Source organism: Trametes versicolor, assembly GCF_000271585.1.
Source record: "Trametes versicolor FP-101664 SS1 unplaced genomic scaffold TRAVEscaffold_11, whole genome shotgun sequence".
Lineage (NCBI taxonomy): Eukaryota > Fungi > Basidiomycota > Agaricomycetes > Polyporales > Polyporaceae > Trametes > Trametes versicolor.
Window position 1 is genome coordinate 438556 of NW_007360331.1, and position 14950 is coordinate 453505.

At 59.8% G+C, this 14950-nt stretch overlaps 5 protein-coding genes and 1 non-coding gene across 6 annotated transcripts; 3 read left to right on the forward strand and 3 right to left on the reverse strand.

Moving 5' to 3' along the window:
- Positions 1 to 2964: 2964 nt before the first annotated feature.
- Positions 2965 to 5123, reverse strand: TRAVEDRAFT_74274 (uncharacterized protein; the record flags this gene model as incomplete). Its single annotated transcript, XM_008044745.1, has 5 exons — positions 4943 to 5123; positions 4706 to 4884; positions 4102 to 4211; positions 3675 to 4042; positions 2965 to 3608 (listed from the first exon to the last, which is right to left on the reverse strand). Coding segments are annotated over exons 4-5 (750 nt in total), but the record flags the coding sequence as incomplete, so codon positions are not given.
- A 1678-nt stretch (positions 5124 to 6801) lies between these two features.
- On the forward strand, positions 6802 to 8178 carry TRAVEDRAFT_153904 (ketopantoate hydroxymethyltransferase). Its single transcript, XM_008044746.1, has 2 exons — positions 6802 to 6832; positions 7200 to 8178. Exons 1-2 carry the CDS (start codon positions 6811 to 6813, stop codon positions 8150 to 8152), a joined length of 975 nt encoding a protein of 324 aa, XP_008042937.1. The 5' UTR covers positions 6802 to 6810; the 3' UTR covers positions 8153 to 8178.
- A 125-nt stretch (positions 8179 to 8303) lies between these two features.
- TRAVEDRAFT_31162 (uncharacterized protein) lies at positions 8304 to 9318 on the reverse strand. Its single transcript, XM_008044418.1, has 5 exons — positions 9196 to 9318; positions 8898 to 9142; positions 8785 to 8838; positions 8481 to 8732; positions 8304 to 8418 (listed from the first exon to the last, which is right to left on the reverse strand). The coding sequence occupies exons 4-5, from the start codon at positions 8671 to 8673 to the stop codon at positions 8390 to 8392; spliced, it is 222 nt and encodes a 73-aa protein (XP_008042609.1). The 5' UTR covers positions 8674 to 8732; positions 8785 to 8838; positions 8898 to 9142; positions 9196 to 9318; the 3' UTR covers positions 8304 to 8389.
- A 379-nt stretch (positions 9319 to 9697) lies between these two features.
- Positions 9698 to 12242, reverse strand: TRAVEDRAFT_60526 (Krr1-domain-containing protein; the record flags this gene model as incomplete). Its single annotated transcript, XM_008044747.1, has 8 exons — positions 12097 to 12242; positions 11854 to 12042; positions 11738 to 11793; positions 11227 to 11663; positions 10946 to 11176; positions 10658 to 10884; positions 10207 to 10598; positions 9698 to 10153 (listed from the first exon to the last, which is right to left on the reverse strand). Exons 1-8 carry the CDS (start codon positions 12200 to 12202, stop codon positions 9698 to 9700), a joined length of 2094 nt encoding a protein of 697 aa, XP_008042938.1. The 5' UTR covers positions 12203 to 12242.
- Positions 12243 to 12351: 109 nt separating this feature from the next.
- Positions 12352 to 12423, forward strand: TRAVEDRAFT_t173. Its single transcript has one exon. It is a non-coding gene; the product is annotated as a tRNA-Thr (tRNA).
- Positions 12424 to 13064: 641 nt separating this feature from the next.
- TRAVEDRAFT_31163 (uncharacterized protein) lies at positions 13065 to 14908 on the forward strand. The gene is made up of 2 exons (XM_008044419.1): positions 13065 to 14247; positions 14317 to 14908. The coding sequence occupies exons 1-2, from the start codon at positions 13084 to 13086 to the stop codon at positions 14704 to 14706; spliced, it is 1554 nt and encodes a 517-aa protein (XP_008042610.1). The 5' UTR covers positions 13065 to 13083; the 3' UTR covers positions 14707 to 14908.
- The last annotated feature ends 42 nt before the right edge of the window (positions 14909 to 14950 follow it).

Here is a 14950-nt window from a genome sequence, read left to right on the forward strand (position 1 = left end):
TCCTTGAGGGAACGAGACGGCTCAGATGGCACGCAGAACAGCGCCGGAGCGCAAAGATGTCTTCTGGGTGGATGGGAGGCTTTCGCAATACATCGGGCAAGTGTCTAAACATCGTCGACAACGCGGGAGTAGACTCACAGTGGATTCTCTCACACTAGACGACCCACGCGCCAGCCGTCCCGACTTGTGCCCGGGACATGATCGTGCATGTTACACTACATGTAGATTAGAGGTCAGTGCTCGTCGTTGAGAGTCTGAATGGGGCTCACCATCAGGCCGCATGCGGCACACACCCAGAGCACTGTGAAATGTACCATGTACGGGCACCTTGGAAGAAATTCCCACCGCAACGCAGGGACGAGAGGCGAGTAGGGTACCCTGGTGCGTACACGGTAACTTGATGTTCGGGCGGCGAGACTGACGAGTTGCCGTGGGCGTGGCTTTGTGGTGGCTTCATGCACGTGGAAGTTTGGCGGCAGCGCGGCGCCGCGGCCATGGGTGTTCTGTATGGTGCACGAGGCTCGGTGATGGCGGGAGTTCTCCAAGTCTTGGACTTGGAGTGACTGTCGGTGGAGGGAGAAGGTCGGGAGGCGTGTCAAAGGTGCAGTGGCAGCGGTGAGTCTCGTCGAGGTCTAGAAGGGACTCCGAGGAAGTTCGTGGGGCCATACAGGGTCGAAGACTGCCACACGTCGCCAGGGTAGTAGACCCCGATGCGGCGTAGTGATCGCGTTGTGAGGACAGAGCAAGCGCGGTGGAAGGCTAGAAGATGATGTCGGTGAGAGCCGCCATCTATATCATGTAGTAGCAGAATGGCTTACCACCTCTAATCATATCTGGATGCTAGGCACATTATGCAGCGGTATTTGCCGGGTTGTGCACGCACGCCCATGCGGGCGGGGGTGGCATGCAGAGGTGGTGTCCGTTACAGTCCCAAAGCAGGGATGTGCGGATGGGCACGCGGGATGATTGGCGGGACGAGCATGGACAAAGGAAGGGTTGATGGGCAGTAACCACCGGGCGGGTTACTAGTCTGCTGGACAGGTGTTGCAAGGTACGTCTGCTTGCCGGTCTATTCACCGGCAGGGACTGTGCACCTCGCAGCCGAGTGTTGCTCCGCTTCACACGCCTGGCCTTTGAGGGATGGGCCTCGGGTGCTGAGGAATTCCGGCTCCGACTCTTCGTCGCTTCTGGAATGCCCCAGCATCGGAAGACCATCCCTGATTCAGCCTTGCTCACTTATTCCAGCTTCCAGGTGCTCTTCAGCATACCATCTACAGCGTGTGCCTCAAGGAAGTGCGACGGAGTGCCTCAATTGAATTCAAGACTACTTAGTGTCAGAGGAGTCCCAGATTGTCCATCAATCTTTTTGGTTCTAACACGCTGAGTGTCTTCAGAAATTACAAAGCCATTTTGACCGAAACTAAGTGATCTATCCGTATGCGCATGCGAGCCTGCGTGAGTCTCCCAATCGATTGGCCACGGGGTTACCGGCAGGAGTGCGAGCAGAGATCTCATCTATCTGCCCCACGGAGTCTACCTAACTCATTGTACCCTATTCAATCTATTTCTCGTGCCCAGGAAAATCCGGGAAGTGTGCTGCAGCGGTTCAAGGATGTGTTGCACACAATTTGAATGAGGAAAGTGTGAGACTGCGAGACACAAGACATGGACCAGACTCCGATTCGAGCCTCACGCTCGCCGGATGCAATAGTCACGGAATTCACACCCGCCAGGATTTCACGATGCCCACACTTTGTGGGCCGCAGACATCAGCCGCCATAAATCCCCGCCGTTTCGCGGGATATGAGTCCGTACACTCGGTGCCAAATGTGTGTGTGCATGTAAGCACCGTCTCCAACTGGCTCAGTGGCTGCCTCAAGCTGAGTCGCCGCTCGCATGCATGGTATACCACCCATAATAGACAATAGATCATCTTCGGTCACATCTGTGAATATTCCGAGTCAAGCAGACACTAAACGGTGAGGGTTAGTGCACACTGCCCAGCGAGACGGCAAAGCAAGGGGAAAAGTTTGTTGAGCGCAAGACGGGCGAGCCCCGGAATCAGATCTGCGCAGACGCGGCGCAAAGCCGCTGCAACGAGCTACTACATTTGTTTATCATTCTCGAGCGGAATCCTTGCGCGGGACACGCAAAAATCATATCGGAGCCGTTCTGCCTGAATATGCATGTGAGCTCCATGTCCTGACCGAATTCGAGACGTGCAGACGTACCACCATCGTGTATCAACTGCGCCGCATGCCCACCTCTGCATCAAGTCCTGAAATATTTGCCAGGCTCGCTTCGCAAATAAAGCAGCCAGGCATGCGCAGATCTCGCATATTTGTCTGGCTGTGCCAGGAACTGTCAGTTGGCATGCACCGCGTGTTTCGTGCACCGCAAGCCTCACGCCCAGGCGCAGTACAGACAAGGAGAAATATATTTACGGGTTGGCGGGGAAGCGTGTTCAAGACGTATCCCGGGACCACCTACCTTCTGAATCGACCCCAGATAACCTGTCTTTTGAGATGACATTCACCACGAGGCAGACCCGTACCTGCGTTGCAGACCATGGACCCGTGCGCACAGCCGTGGACTCGACCTACATATCAATTGGAGCTTGCCGACTCGGACATACCTTACGAAGCAATGCGATCCGAGCGTGCGAGTACGTTGCCCGCCCTGCAAGTGAATGGGCCCAGTGTCCCATCCCCGTCCTCGTCAGATCGTCCGCTGTCCCCGATACACGGCGTCGAAACCCAAGCCTGCGCAAGTGCACCCATCGCGCAGGCGGGCGCGGGCGCGGGCGCGACGCTGCACAGCGGACTCAGTACACTCGAAACGGAAGCCCACCACGGGCCATGCATCGAGCATCGCGATCTACGTACATACCGCCGTACCGTCAAAAACGTCCGTCTCCCGGGGAACAGCAGGCGAAGCGGTGGTGACCCTCCCGGCCCCCGGCCGCGGCGCCCACATCACCCGTCCGTACGCGATGTCCCGTCGCACATCCGCAAATTGAAACCATCATCGTCCGTTGTGGGGGCACGCACCTCGGTCCTCGCCGCCTACGCATCGTGGCGTGCGCTGGTTGGTGGTGGCGCACGCGCGCCGCGCGCGCCGCGGGGCTCGGGCGTGTGTTCCCGGGGGATGGGTTACGAGAGCGGGCGGGCAGGGCGGAGGGTGAAGGCAGGACCACCCGATCGGGACGCGGGTGGGTGTGCGAAGGTGCGGAGGAGCGCGCGAGCGAGCGGGAGAGGATCCCGGCGCCGGACAGTCTGACTCGGAGGGTGGCAAGGGAGAATCTCCTGCATTTCATGGTCCTACGTGTGCGCATGCGAGATGTACGAAGTGCTTGCCAATGTGCTGAGCCATCGCAGGTGTCCCGCCGTCCGTGCTCACCGGGTGCCGGCAGCTGGTGTCGCCAGTCGAGGACACAGACCGTCCTAGGATGGAAGCCAGACGGGGCAACCGCGTATCCAGCCAGCCGCGCGCAACGGTCAGGGTGTGTGCATCCACGCGTCTCCGACCGTAGCGTGCTGCGGCCGCGGTGGGCGGGGCACCCACAAGATGTCCGCAGCGGAGCGCCGAGATCGATCTCCCGGGCCCTGCTACGCCGCGACGCGAGGTGAGCCTGGGGATAAATACCGTGCGCGCGCGGCCGTACGCCCACTCACCTTCTTCCTCCCGGACGCACTCCACCGCCCCTCGTCCCTTGTTCCCCGTCCTCTTCCCTGCCCGAGCTCCACGTTGGGCACCCGCCTGGTGGTGTGGTGCGCATCATGCATCCGCCGCAGGTCCGCGGTGCTAACCTCCCTTGCAGTGTTTGTCTCTCCTCGCGGGTCGTCTGCGCACAGGTGAAAGTCTCCACACCGTGTCATTGTTCGTCAGCTCACGCATCTCTTATCAGCCTACGTGTGGCCTACTGAGGCCGCACTACACCACGCCAGTCCCAGCGCGTAAGGTACGTATGCATCACCGTTGATGGCGCACGCGGTCGCCACGGAGCGGGACATCCAGAGTCCAGGACGGTGGGGGGAGACGGCTGGAACGGTACGTCAGATTCCCGCCGCATCCACGCATGGCGCCGTGCAATGCACTCACCTTGCAGCGCGAGCGGGCAGAAGCGCACGCGACCCCGACTCGGCGAGAGGCAGCGTTGCGATGGGCATCCACGCGTCGTGCGCGGCAGCACAACGGTCGATTTCCAGCGGCTGGAGCAAGAGGTGAGCGTATGGCAACCCCCTGCACGCACCCGCACTCACCCCCGTTCCCCAGCGCTCTCTGACGTCTGTCCCGTCCACAGCGCCGTGAATGGTTCCATGCGCGACGCGGGGTCACGGTTGTGTCCGCGAGCGCCCTCCCGAACCGATGAAGTGTGTACGACACTGCTGCCGCGAGCTCCGAGGCGCTCACTCCGTTGCCAGCGCGAATCGCCGTCCTGGTCGACGGCACGAAGGTGAGCTTCGCCGGCCTCGCACACCTCACCGGCGGTTGACCTCCTCCCGGCAGCACCGCTCGCCCGACGCCCGACGCCCGCTGCGTAGCTGGAATCCAGCATCAAGACGGCCAGCGAGCTGTGCGCATGGTACGTACAGACACCGCCATGTCCGTGTCTCACGCGGTCGTCTAGGATATCGTTTCCAGAGCGCCAGAGCGCTGCGATGGTATGTCAGAGACGCCGTTGCTAGCGGTACGATGCGCTCACCCATTCGTTCCCAGGTGCTGCCCGCGCGGGTCCACGTATGGACAGGAGGGATGGGCTTGGTAGTGTAGTATTCGCGAGCACGTATATAGCGTAACCAGGCACGCAGAGGGCTATCCGCATGCAGAGCGAGGTGGTGGGGACGTCGATGGCGCGGACCAGAGGCGGGCACGGCGCGGGCCCTGCGCGCAGGAGAAGAGCGAGGCGCGCGAGCGCACGTCTAGGCCGTGCCGCACGCACCGGCAGAGGGTGCAGCCTGCGTTCCTCTGTCGTCGCGCAGCCGTAGTGCGGGGTCTCGGCGCTGCGTGGTGCAGACGTCGCAGCCGGGGGGCTGGCGAACGGCGGGTTCCGTGCGCACCTCGGTGCCGTCGCGACGCGGCCGTACAGCCCCAGATCCGTCCCGGAACGACGCGTCCCGCATCGAGGGGTATGGGGGACGTCGAGGGAAGGGCTGGGAGGTGACGGCGCGGCCGGGCGCGCATGTTCGTCTAAATTCACATGAAATCGCCGAAAATGTCAATTTTGAAAGCTGCTCCAAATGCCGCGAAACTGACGGGTTATGGTCCTGGAGTGCAGGCGTGATGTTCGCTGTGTTTGTGGAGCGGCAGAGTGATATGTCGGAGTAGGAGAGCGGGAACTGTCGGCGCTGGTGACGAGGGTACTGGACTGTGTTCCCCGAACACTCGCGAGACGCTCGTGGACAGCAGGGCGAGGTCGAGCAGGTGCAGGAGGGGCCGCCGTCGTCTGTAGACGGCACAGACTGGCGAGCTGCGTGTACACCGGGTCAATCTCGGCCAGGGATGTCTGAAAATGGAACACAGTCAGCGCAAATCGCGTCGTTGTGAGCTGGGAACACACCAGGAGCAGCGTGGCGACGTGCGCTGCCAGAATATGCGAGGTACGGGGGCGCCATCGGGCGCAGGACGACAGGAGGGCGAGGGGAGTAGGGCGAGAAGTAGCCGCAGTACAGGGATGATAGCGGGCGAGGAACTGCGACGGCGACGATGATTTTACAACGCGAGCTCCTTCCGGGGCTCGCGAGCTGATCCCCTGCGTTTCGTGAGGAGGTGTCGCGCACAAGACCCTGGGCGGACGATGTACGGTGGGTGTCTGGGGCGTCTACTCGCGTCCAATCTCGCGCGCTTCACGGCGAGAGGTGACGCGGAGTGGGCGATGCGCATGCCCGGCATGTGTGCGAGCTATCGCGACCCTAAATGTGCGCATACAAGTGAGTGGACGTACGGGAGAGAGATAGCGGTGCAGAACGTGCCGATCGATGGAGAAATGCAAGTGCGAGCGGGTATATGCACCCATGGGCCAACGGCTGCACATGCCAGGCGGTGCGCGAACGGCGAGTGAGCGTGGCACAGCGAGAGGGAGTCGAACGGATTCGCCACGGAAGGCGCGGAGGGCAAGGCTGAAGGACTCGATTAGCAGGTCGCGAGATCGAGAGCATCGCAGCGAGAGAGACGCGGTCGGCGAGAGAGAGGCGTGTGCGAGACAGGCGCCTGCGCCCACGCGTCGCGATGACGTAGCGCGACGTCGAATGCAAACTCAGTCCGTCCACCCGCACCCGCGACTGCTCCCACTGTCCTTGCTCTGGACTGTCATCTCGTACGATGCTGCTGCGCATGGACGCCCTATGCACCTGCAGATCGTCGCATCATCCTCGACCACGCGACAACGTCCATTCTGGCATGAATATCACCCAAGCCGGCACCCGGGAGCACACATAAGCGGCGAGACTGAGGTCCGTCCGCGATGGACTCGATCTTGACTCACAACGAATGTGGCCCATCGGACCATGGGCAACACCATCGGCGCCCCAGGGGGCGAGGACTGGCAGCTGAGGATGACAGAACTCACGACTCACCGGATGGCACCCCTTAGTCCGCCTGAATTTCGCCCGGAAACCCAGTTTTCCCGCCCGCAATGTAAAATCGACACAGCCTCCCTATACAGCCCATCTGCACCATCGCCTCTTCATCCACCACCACAACATACATCCGACGACGATGCTGAGATCGGCTAAGCGGATACAGCGTCCGGCGGCGCTTGTCGACTTCGCGGCATACGCCTACCCCTGTCGCGGGTGCTCTCGAAGATGGATGAGCGACCGCCCTGAAGAACGTGCGATATACGGCTCAGGTGAGTAACCGTTCTGCCTTCCTTCGTTATCTGCACAGGCCAACCTAGAAGGCTTCATGGCTCACCACGCCCTGTCGTGTGCCGTCGCGAGACGGGCATCGTTCCGGCACATCTTCGTGGTGCTTCCCTATGCGCAAACAAATGCACAGCTTTTCATTTCTAAAGCGCCATAACACCGGTACAACGTTCATTAGAGCGTTCCGGCGTCATGCGTGCGCGTCTGGCGCGTAGTTTGTGACCGACGCCTTAGTGCTACGACACGCTTCGAACGCAGTCTGTCGATCTGGCGGTTTGGGCACACACTTAGGCTGCTCTCATCCGACATCAGGAGGACTAGGACAAGAGAAAGATGTGCTTACTTACTCCACTTCTTCAGCTCCTCCGCGCAAGAAAGTAACGCTCCAACACCTGCACGCATTGCGCTCTGCGCGCACCCCGATCACTGTCCTCACCGCCTACGACTTCCCCACCGGGCGCGTTTGCGAAACGCAAGGCGTCGACGTCACTCTTGTCGGCGACTCGCTTGCGCAGGTCTGTCTCGGCTACGATGACACCACGCGCCTCACCCTCGACGAAATGCTGCACCACGTGCGCGCGGTCGCGCGTGCCTCGCACACCCCGCTACTGGTCGCCGACATGCCCTTCGGGACATATCTCGCGAGCTCTGAGGAGGCTATCCAGAACGCCGTCCGTCTCGTGCGCGAGGGCGGCGCCGAAGCGGTGAAGATGGAGGGCGGGCTTGAGATCATCGAGACCGTGCGGCGGCTCACGAGCGTCGGCATTCCCGTAATGGGGCACATTGGCCTCCTCCCGCAGCGGCACGTCATGCTGTCGGGATTCAGGGCGCAGGGGCGGACCGCAGAGGGCGCGCTTGACGTGCTGCAGACCGCGCTAGCGCTTGAAGACGCGGGCGCGTTCGCGATGGTCCTCGAGGCGATCCCGCACACACTCGGCACATACATCTCACAGCGCCTCACGCGCGCGGCGACCATCGGCATCGGCGCAGGCGCGGGAACCGATGGGCAGGTGCTCGTATGGGACGACATGGTCGGAACCTGGAACGGAGGGCACAAGGCCAAGTTCGTGCGGCGCTTTGCGGACGTCGGCGCAGAGGCCACGCGCGGCGTGCAGGGGTACATGGCTGCAGTGCGGGAGCGCAGTTTCCCCGCGCTGTCGGAGAGCTACGGCATGCCGAAGGCGGAGTGGGCGCGCTTTGAGCAGATGGCGGGGCCTGTACGGTCGGGCGAGGGTGGTGCGGACGCGGTAGAGGTCGCTGGGGTCGCTTCGGAAGAGGGCCGATAGGGCGGCAGGGCTGACGGAATGAGGGCACTATATCTTATGTAGCTATGTATGAAGGGAATACAGACACAGTTGCTTGATGGACAGGTTCGGCACGAGCTCAAGCTACACAGATTTGCACACAAGCACACAGTCATGATCATGAGTAAAGGGTTTGCATAATTTAAGGCAAGTTACATAGGGGGGCATAGGTCCGAGAAGGTGTTGGTCCACAAGGGACCAACACGCACGCCCCAAGATTCACCGGAACAAACTTCCAGAAGAAATCCCTGCAAGAAGAGTGTGGTGTCAGCAAGCTGTCCTGACGAGAATATGTGCACCGTGGACATACCAACACCGTCGCATACCCTCGCTGTCGAAGACTGGACTTGACTGGCCCCGGGTTGATTAGCACGCTCCGCTCCATTTGTGGGATTGTGGTCCGCCTTCACCCGTTCGTCCTCACCCATAGGACCGATCTCCTTCGAGTAGTCGACCTGCAATCTCCCCTGTCGACCATCTTGTTGCATGAGTTTCTGGCTCATGTCTATGCGGTACAGCATGAAGGCGTTGGGGGGATGTCTGAGGACGTTTGGATCCCGTACTGTGGCGAGCTGAGTATGACGACGATGCACGAGAGCGAGGAAGAGGCTTACTGGATGGCGATGTGGGGCTTCATGGCAGACCTCCATCTGTATCGAACGGAGCACCTGGATGCGAGGACTAGTGTGAGCGGTGTGGCCGTGATGCTACGCTGAGGGCTGCTTACAGGGCGTCGTAGGGTTCTCCACAATGTCTGCCTGCCAGAGTTTTCTTGCCTCCGATGCGGCCTCCCGACCAGAGAGGATGTGCGAATGAGAGTTTGGCCTGTCCGAGATCTCCGCCGCCGTGCAACTTCCACCATGAGCAGAGGTGGAAGGACCTGAGCCGAGGCGTGGAAGGACCTGAGCCGAGGCGTGGAAGGACCTGAGCCGGCGGGTAGGACCAGGAGGTGTGCGCGATCGGGTAGTCTGTCTATGGCACTACGGTAAGCACAATGCATCGCAGGGGATAAGTCAAGCACGCACCGGAAGCTTGAGTCCGGCGACTTGGGGCGTGTTCCAGGCTACCCAGGCAGACTGTGCAGGATATGCGCCAGGGATCCTATCTCAGTTCACCCAGGTAGCCTGGTATTGAGAGGTTTGTCCGTCAGATGAGAGCGGTTAGGCGGTCAGAGGTTGAATACTGGGAGTGGGGTATGCCGTTGTCTCCTTAGCTGTGAGGAGGGCTACGGTCTTGCTGAGTAGGGTGGTGCAGGGCACGTATATATACTTCCCCACGAGAACAAAGGAGATGGTCGCTTATCCGAGGGCGATGCCTCGTGCAGTGGCACCTGCATGCAGGCTGATGGGGCGTCGTTGTATTTTGCCCGTACGTTGTTCTGCACCTGGAAAACCGAGTGCATGCATGCGACAGCACGCATGCTGCGGCACCGCTGAGTGATGTACGCACGCGCAGGCCGAAAGCGGTACAACAGCCACATTGAAGAAAGCAAGACAGCGGCAAGAGAGCTACAACGAAGTACACGCACTACGCGGACACAGCAGCGGTCGACTTCTTGTGCCGTCGTCGTCGCTTCTTCGCAGACCCTTCGTCTCCCTCCTCTGGCTCGTCCCTCTCCTCCGACTTCCGCTTGCGCACGCTCGGCTCCGGCACATCCCCCTCTTCCTCCTCGCCACCGACGGCCTTCTCGCGCATACGCTCCTTTTTCCCCTTGCGCTTCTTCTTCTCCTGCGCGACCACCCCGGCCTGGACACTCCCACCGATACCGCGCTCTTTGAGCTTCGCTTTGAGCTCCTGGAGGCGGGCGGTACGCTTGGAGTCCCAGTTGCGGCCCTTGCCCTCCTTCCGGTACGGCGCGATCTTCTTGACACCCATGTAGGTGTTGAGTTCAGCGTCGGTCGCCATGAGGATCTCCGCGGGTGAGAGGCCGAAGGTCTGCGACTCGACCTTCGCGTACTTGAACCGCGTAGGCATGCCAGCAACCTGCGATATAACAAGGTGAGCAGATGGCGCAGGGCAGAAGGTGTCAAACATACCACGTCGTTGAAGTCGAGGCCGTAGATCTCGTCCATATACTCGTCCAGCTTCTTCTTGCGCATCTCCTCCGTGCCATCCCACTCCTCCTCGTCCCCTGGGGCACGTTCCACGTCCGCGTCCATGTCGGCGATGTCCACGCCGCCCTCGTCCATGTCGTCCTCGCCCTTCTTCTTTTTCTTTTTTTTCTTCTTCTTCTTCGACGCACCGTCCCCGTCATTGTCGTCTTCGGGAACAATGATCTCGCCGATGTCGATGTCGTCGTCCCACTGCGGCTTCTCATCCACGAGCTCATCTTCGTCATCGTATACCTCGTCGTCCGCGTAGATCTTGGCCATCTGCTCGTCGTGCTTAGCCGGGTCCCACTCGCCCTCCAGATCCAACTCTTGTAGCGCTATACACAGATGTTAATATACGCCATACATGTAACCAGATAATAGTCAAAGATTGTACCTTCGGTTTCGGCGAGGACCTTGCCACCCTCGTGCCCGATGCGCTCAAGTTTCGCGCGTAGCTCTTTCAGCTTGAGTGCCTTCAGTCGCTTGACCTCTTCCTTCTTCTTGAGCAGCTCCTCCTCCTTCCGCGCTTTCCTCTTCTCGCGCGCCTCTTTACGCGCTGTGTCCTGCCGTCGGACGAGCTCAGGCAGAGTACGCGGGTATCGCGTGATTTGCGCGGCACCACTGTATAGCAAACCGGCGGGTGAGCGCGGGCGCTGATAAGCGTCGAGAATGAGACACGTACGGCTCCTCAAACCGGAAGTTGTACGAGCTCTCGAAGCGGTCCGCAACCTCGTCGAAGTCGTCCTCATCCAACGGCTGATGTTTGACCTCCTCCCCTTCATCGTTGTCATCAGACCCCTCTGAATCTGAGTCCGCATCGGACCTGCCCTTGCCCTTTTTCGAGCCGGTAATTTCTTTGTAGGTGGGCATGCGACGCGCGGACTTGTCTATCCACCCGCGGTTGAGGATGTAGCTGGGGATAGTCAGTACGAAGAGCATATTGCAGGGAAGGTAGATACATACTTCAAGAGGAACTCCTGGTCCTCATCTTGCTTGCCGTTTAAGGGCTTCTTGTCCTTTTTCTTCCCCTTCTTACTCTTCTTTTGAGAGCGGTCGCCGTCTGAGTCCGCGCCGGTTCCATCCCATACCCCCGCCGCGTCTGTTTCTACCGTAACGAGTTCTGACAGGTCTTCCCCGACCTCGCGCTCGAGGAATGCGCGGTATTCCTCCTCCTCCCGCTCGATCTCATCCTTCGTCTTTTCTCGCGGCACCAAGAAGTCATCCTCTTCCTCCTCGGACTCGTCTTTCGCATCGACTGCAGTGTGGAACGCGGCGATGGTTTTTGAACGGAGTTCCTTCTGCTCCTCGACGTGCGTGAGGGGCTCCGGTGAAGCCGAGCGCGACGCGCCGCCGTCGAGAGCAGACGCGAGGGCGTGTTGGCGCATGGTCAAGGGTTTGGACTGGTGCGGGATGGTTACTTATTGTGCTTGTGGACGGTTTGCAGTATTCGTGCAGGGCAAGTTTGAGAACGTACCTTGTCCTTCGCGCTGCGTCGCGAGAACCGCACGTCTCCCGTCTTCTCTTTCTCCTCTGAGCACCAGTACTAGTGAGAAAGGGTCACCCGTTGTCAATATAGGGGATAGAACTCACCCTCAAAGATGTCCTTCCCATTCTGGTAGATGGCGGGGTCTTTCCGCTTTATGCGGGCAAGTGTGCGCAGGATGGCGGCGTCCACAGCGGGCGTGAGCTCCTCGCCGTCCTCGTCTTCCGACTCTGCCTCTTCGGAATCCTCTTCATCCTCGTCATTCTCATCGAGGTCCGAGCCATATTTTTCCTTGACTGAATGTCAAGCGCGGTCAATATCACATTCCACCCTAAATACTTAGCACGCACGCTTGGCTAGCTCTTCCCGCTCCTTCCGATATTCGAAAGCCTTCGCGAAGTGTTCGTTGACGGTAAGGGTATGGATCTCCTCGACGTCTGAATCGTCCGATAGCATGTCGACCAAGAAAGGCGGAGACGGTCGAGGACGGTTGACCAGTTGACCGTCGAAGAAAGAGCTGAAATCAAGCAGCAGGCACCGGGCGACGGCCCGTAAGAGAATCCTTCAGCCTCGATCCGAAAGTACTAGGCGCCCAATCGGCTACAGCCCTTATAGCTCAGTGGTAGAGCGCGCCACTCGTAATGGTGAGGTCGGTTGTTCAATCCAGCCTGAGGGCAGACCTTTTCCTGGTGCTTCTTTCGTTCCCTTCAAAGTTCATACCATGATGCTCATGAACCCCTCCTCATCGATTCTGCTTGCCTATGCTTGTGATCCTCTCTGATGTGTCCACGCCAAGCCATTTCCGAGCTGTCATAAAAGTATAGCGTCGCCGTTCACTTGAAGATGTCATTAACTGCAAGTCAATGAAAAGCCAGCGGGCCATATCGTATATAACGAGTGGACGTCATTCGAGTGATGGCGAAGGGATGGAGGGATTTAAAGTCATAACATGAGGCTTGGTAGTCCAACATAGAGCGAAGCGGGTAGGAGGAGTCCTACTTTGACGAGTGAGGGGTCTCCTTTTGCACCGCCCTTTGCGATCTTGACAGTGCTGCGGCAGTGGCATATGCATGGGAAAGTGCCGCCGACTGATCAATGTGACCTGCTTCTGCTTCTGGCACTTGCCGCTGGATACGAAAAGGAACTCTAAGAATATCATCAAGCTTTAAGGGAAGACCAGATCCTCTCAACCCCACAAGCACGACTTACTTACCTTGTTCTTTGTGCAACAGGCGTTCCAGCGACTACGCCGTGGCCCCACAAGTCTCTCTCGCTGCCTCCACTTCCACCCTCCGATGGCAGACCAAGCCCTACCATTCGACGTGCTCCTGGTGGTCATGGAGCTCTCATGCCCCCGCACGATCGCGGCGCTGATGCGGACCTGTCGCGCGCTATATCGCGACTCGAAGGGCCCGCGACTGCTCCTACGCAACGGGGCCGCACTCGCCACCGATGTCGACATCCTCTCCTTCTCGGCCTTCATGTTCGCGAGCGTACCCAGCGGCCGCTTCCGGCATCTGCACAGTCTCACGGTCTCCAAGGGCGGCTTCTCCGATGACGCTGTGCGCGTGCTCGCCAGTATCGTCGCCCACGCCGACCTCAGACTCGACTCGCTCGCCCTGGTGGACGCAGAGGAGGTCCTCAGCTCCGGTAGCCCAATTTGGACAGGAGACGAGCAAGCATCTAGATCTGCTCTTTGGGATGCGTTCTCCTGGCTTCCTACGCTCAAGCATATCAAGATGACCTCCATCGACGAACGCGCGCACCGGCTCCTGGACTACCTCCCAAACACGCTCGTGTCCGCCATGCTTGCGTTCGATTCGCCCGGCGCAGAGTGGGGCGCCTTGAACGACCCCGAGACGCGTAACCCGATCGTGCGCCTCGGCGGATCCGCAGACACACTCGAGGTGCTTTCGGGCTCAGGGTTCGACGTACGCCCGGACGCCATCGGATACGATGTCGTGTACCCGCGCGTGCGCCGCATCCACGCATCATACAAGAGCGGCGGCGCCATGCCCGCTACCGCCGCGTATGTGCAGGCGTTCCCGAACGTCGAGTTCCTCGCGCTCACCGCGCCCCGCGCGCAGCCCTGGCAAGACACCGGGGCCTCTGTCGTGCTCGAGCGGCTCGAGGCACGCGCCGTGCGCGAGGCCAACCGGGACGACCAGGTGAACCACGGCAGCTGGCAGCGGCTGCGCGTCGTCGAGGGCACCGCTGCGGACGTGTGGGCGCTCGGGCTGGTGTGCCACGTACCAGAGCTGCGGTTACAGGGGGATAACACGATCCATGGATACGCGCTCGGAGCCGGAGGTTTACAAGACATCCTGGATGACGTGCGGCCGTCCTCTCTTGCGTTGATCGTGGTTGGTAGCGTTGTCTTTGGACCTGATGGACCGTTGTCGCGTGTGCTGCGAGCCCCAGTTGCGCAGTGCCTGCATGCTCTAGACGTTGAGCTGGTCTTCCAACCGTCGGATGGGGATGTCGAGTTAACAAGGTTACTGGTGAGTGCAGCGTCGAGTGCTTTTGAACCTGGTTGGATTATTCTCACCCCCAACCGTCGCGGCCTGCAGGAAGACATTCTTGAGACGATGGGGGCCATGACATTACGCACCCTGAAGCTCACTCTGAACTACGGGCTCATTAGTAGGGGCCACGAGCGGACACCGCCACCTGGGTATCAGAGGGAATATTTCTGCCCCCTGGAGAAGTATGTCGTGACTACGGACTTGGAGAAGTACGCAGAACGCGTCGTGGACGCGATTCCGTCGATGGAATATGCCGAGGTCGTCCGGTCGTGCGATCGAAAACCGCACGAATACATGCTGGGACCTGTGGGACGGGACAGTCCCATGCCGGGGGGTTCTTGGTCTGACGATGGCTCCGAGTGTGGGAACCGACAGGTTATGGGAGAGCTCGCAGAGCTGGGTTTTGGGAACGCAGAGGAGGAAGAGGGGTGGTAGCTGCGGGTAGCTTGAGCTTGCTTGAACTCCATGACGGATTAGTTGCGATTCATAGGCAGGATGCATCCAGTAGATGTGGTATGTTTTCCCACATGTGTACTAGCATTTCTGTCCTGTTGTAGCATATGACGACGTTGCTATGATGTCAAGCCGTGGTACCTCAGGCTGCGATTTTCAATGTGATAATTAGATGTACTCAGGCTCTCTCTCGTTTCCCAGTGGGATTGCAGCTGCCCAGAGATGC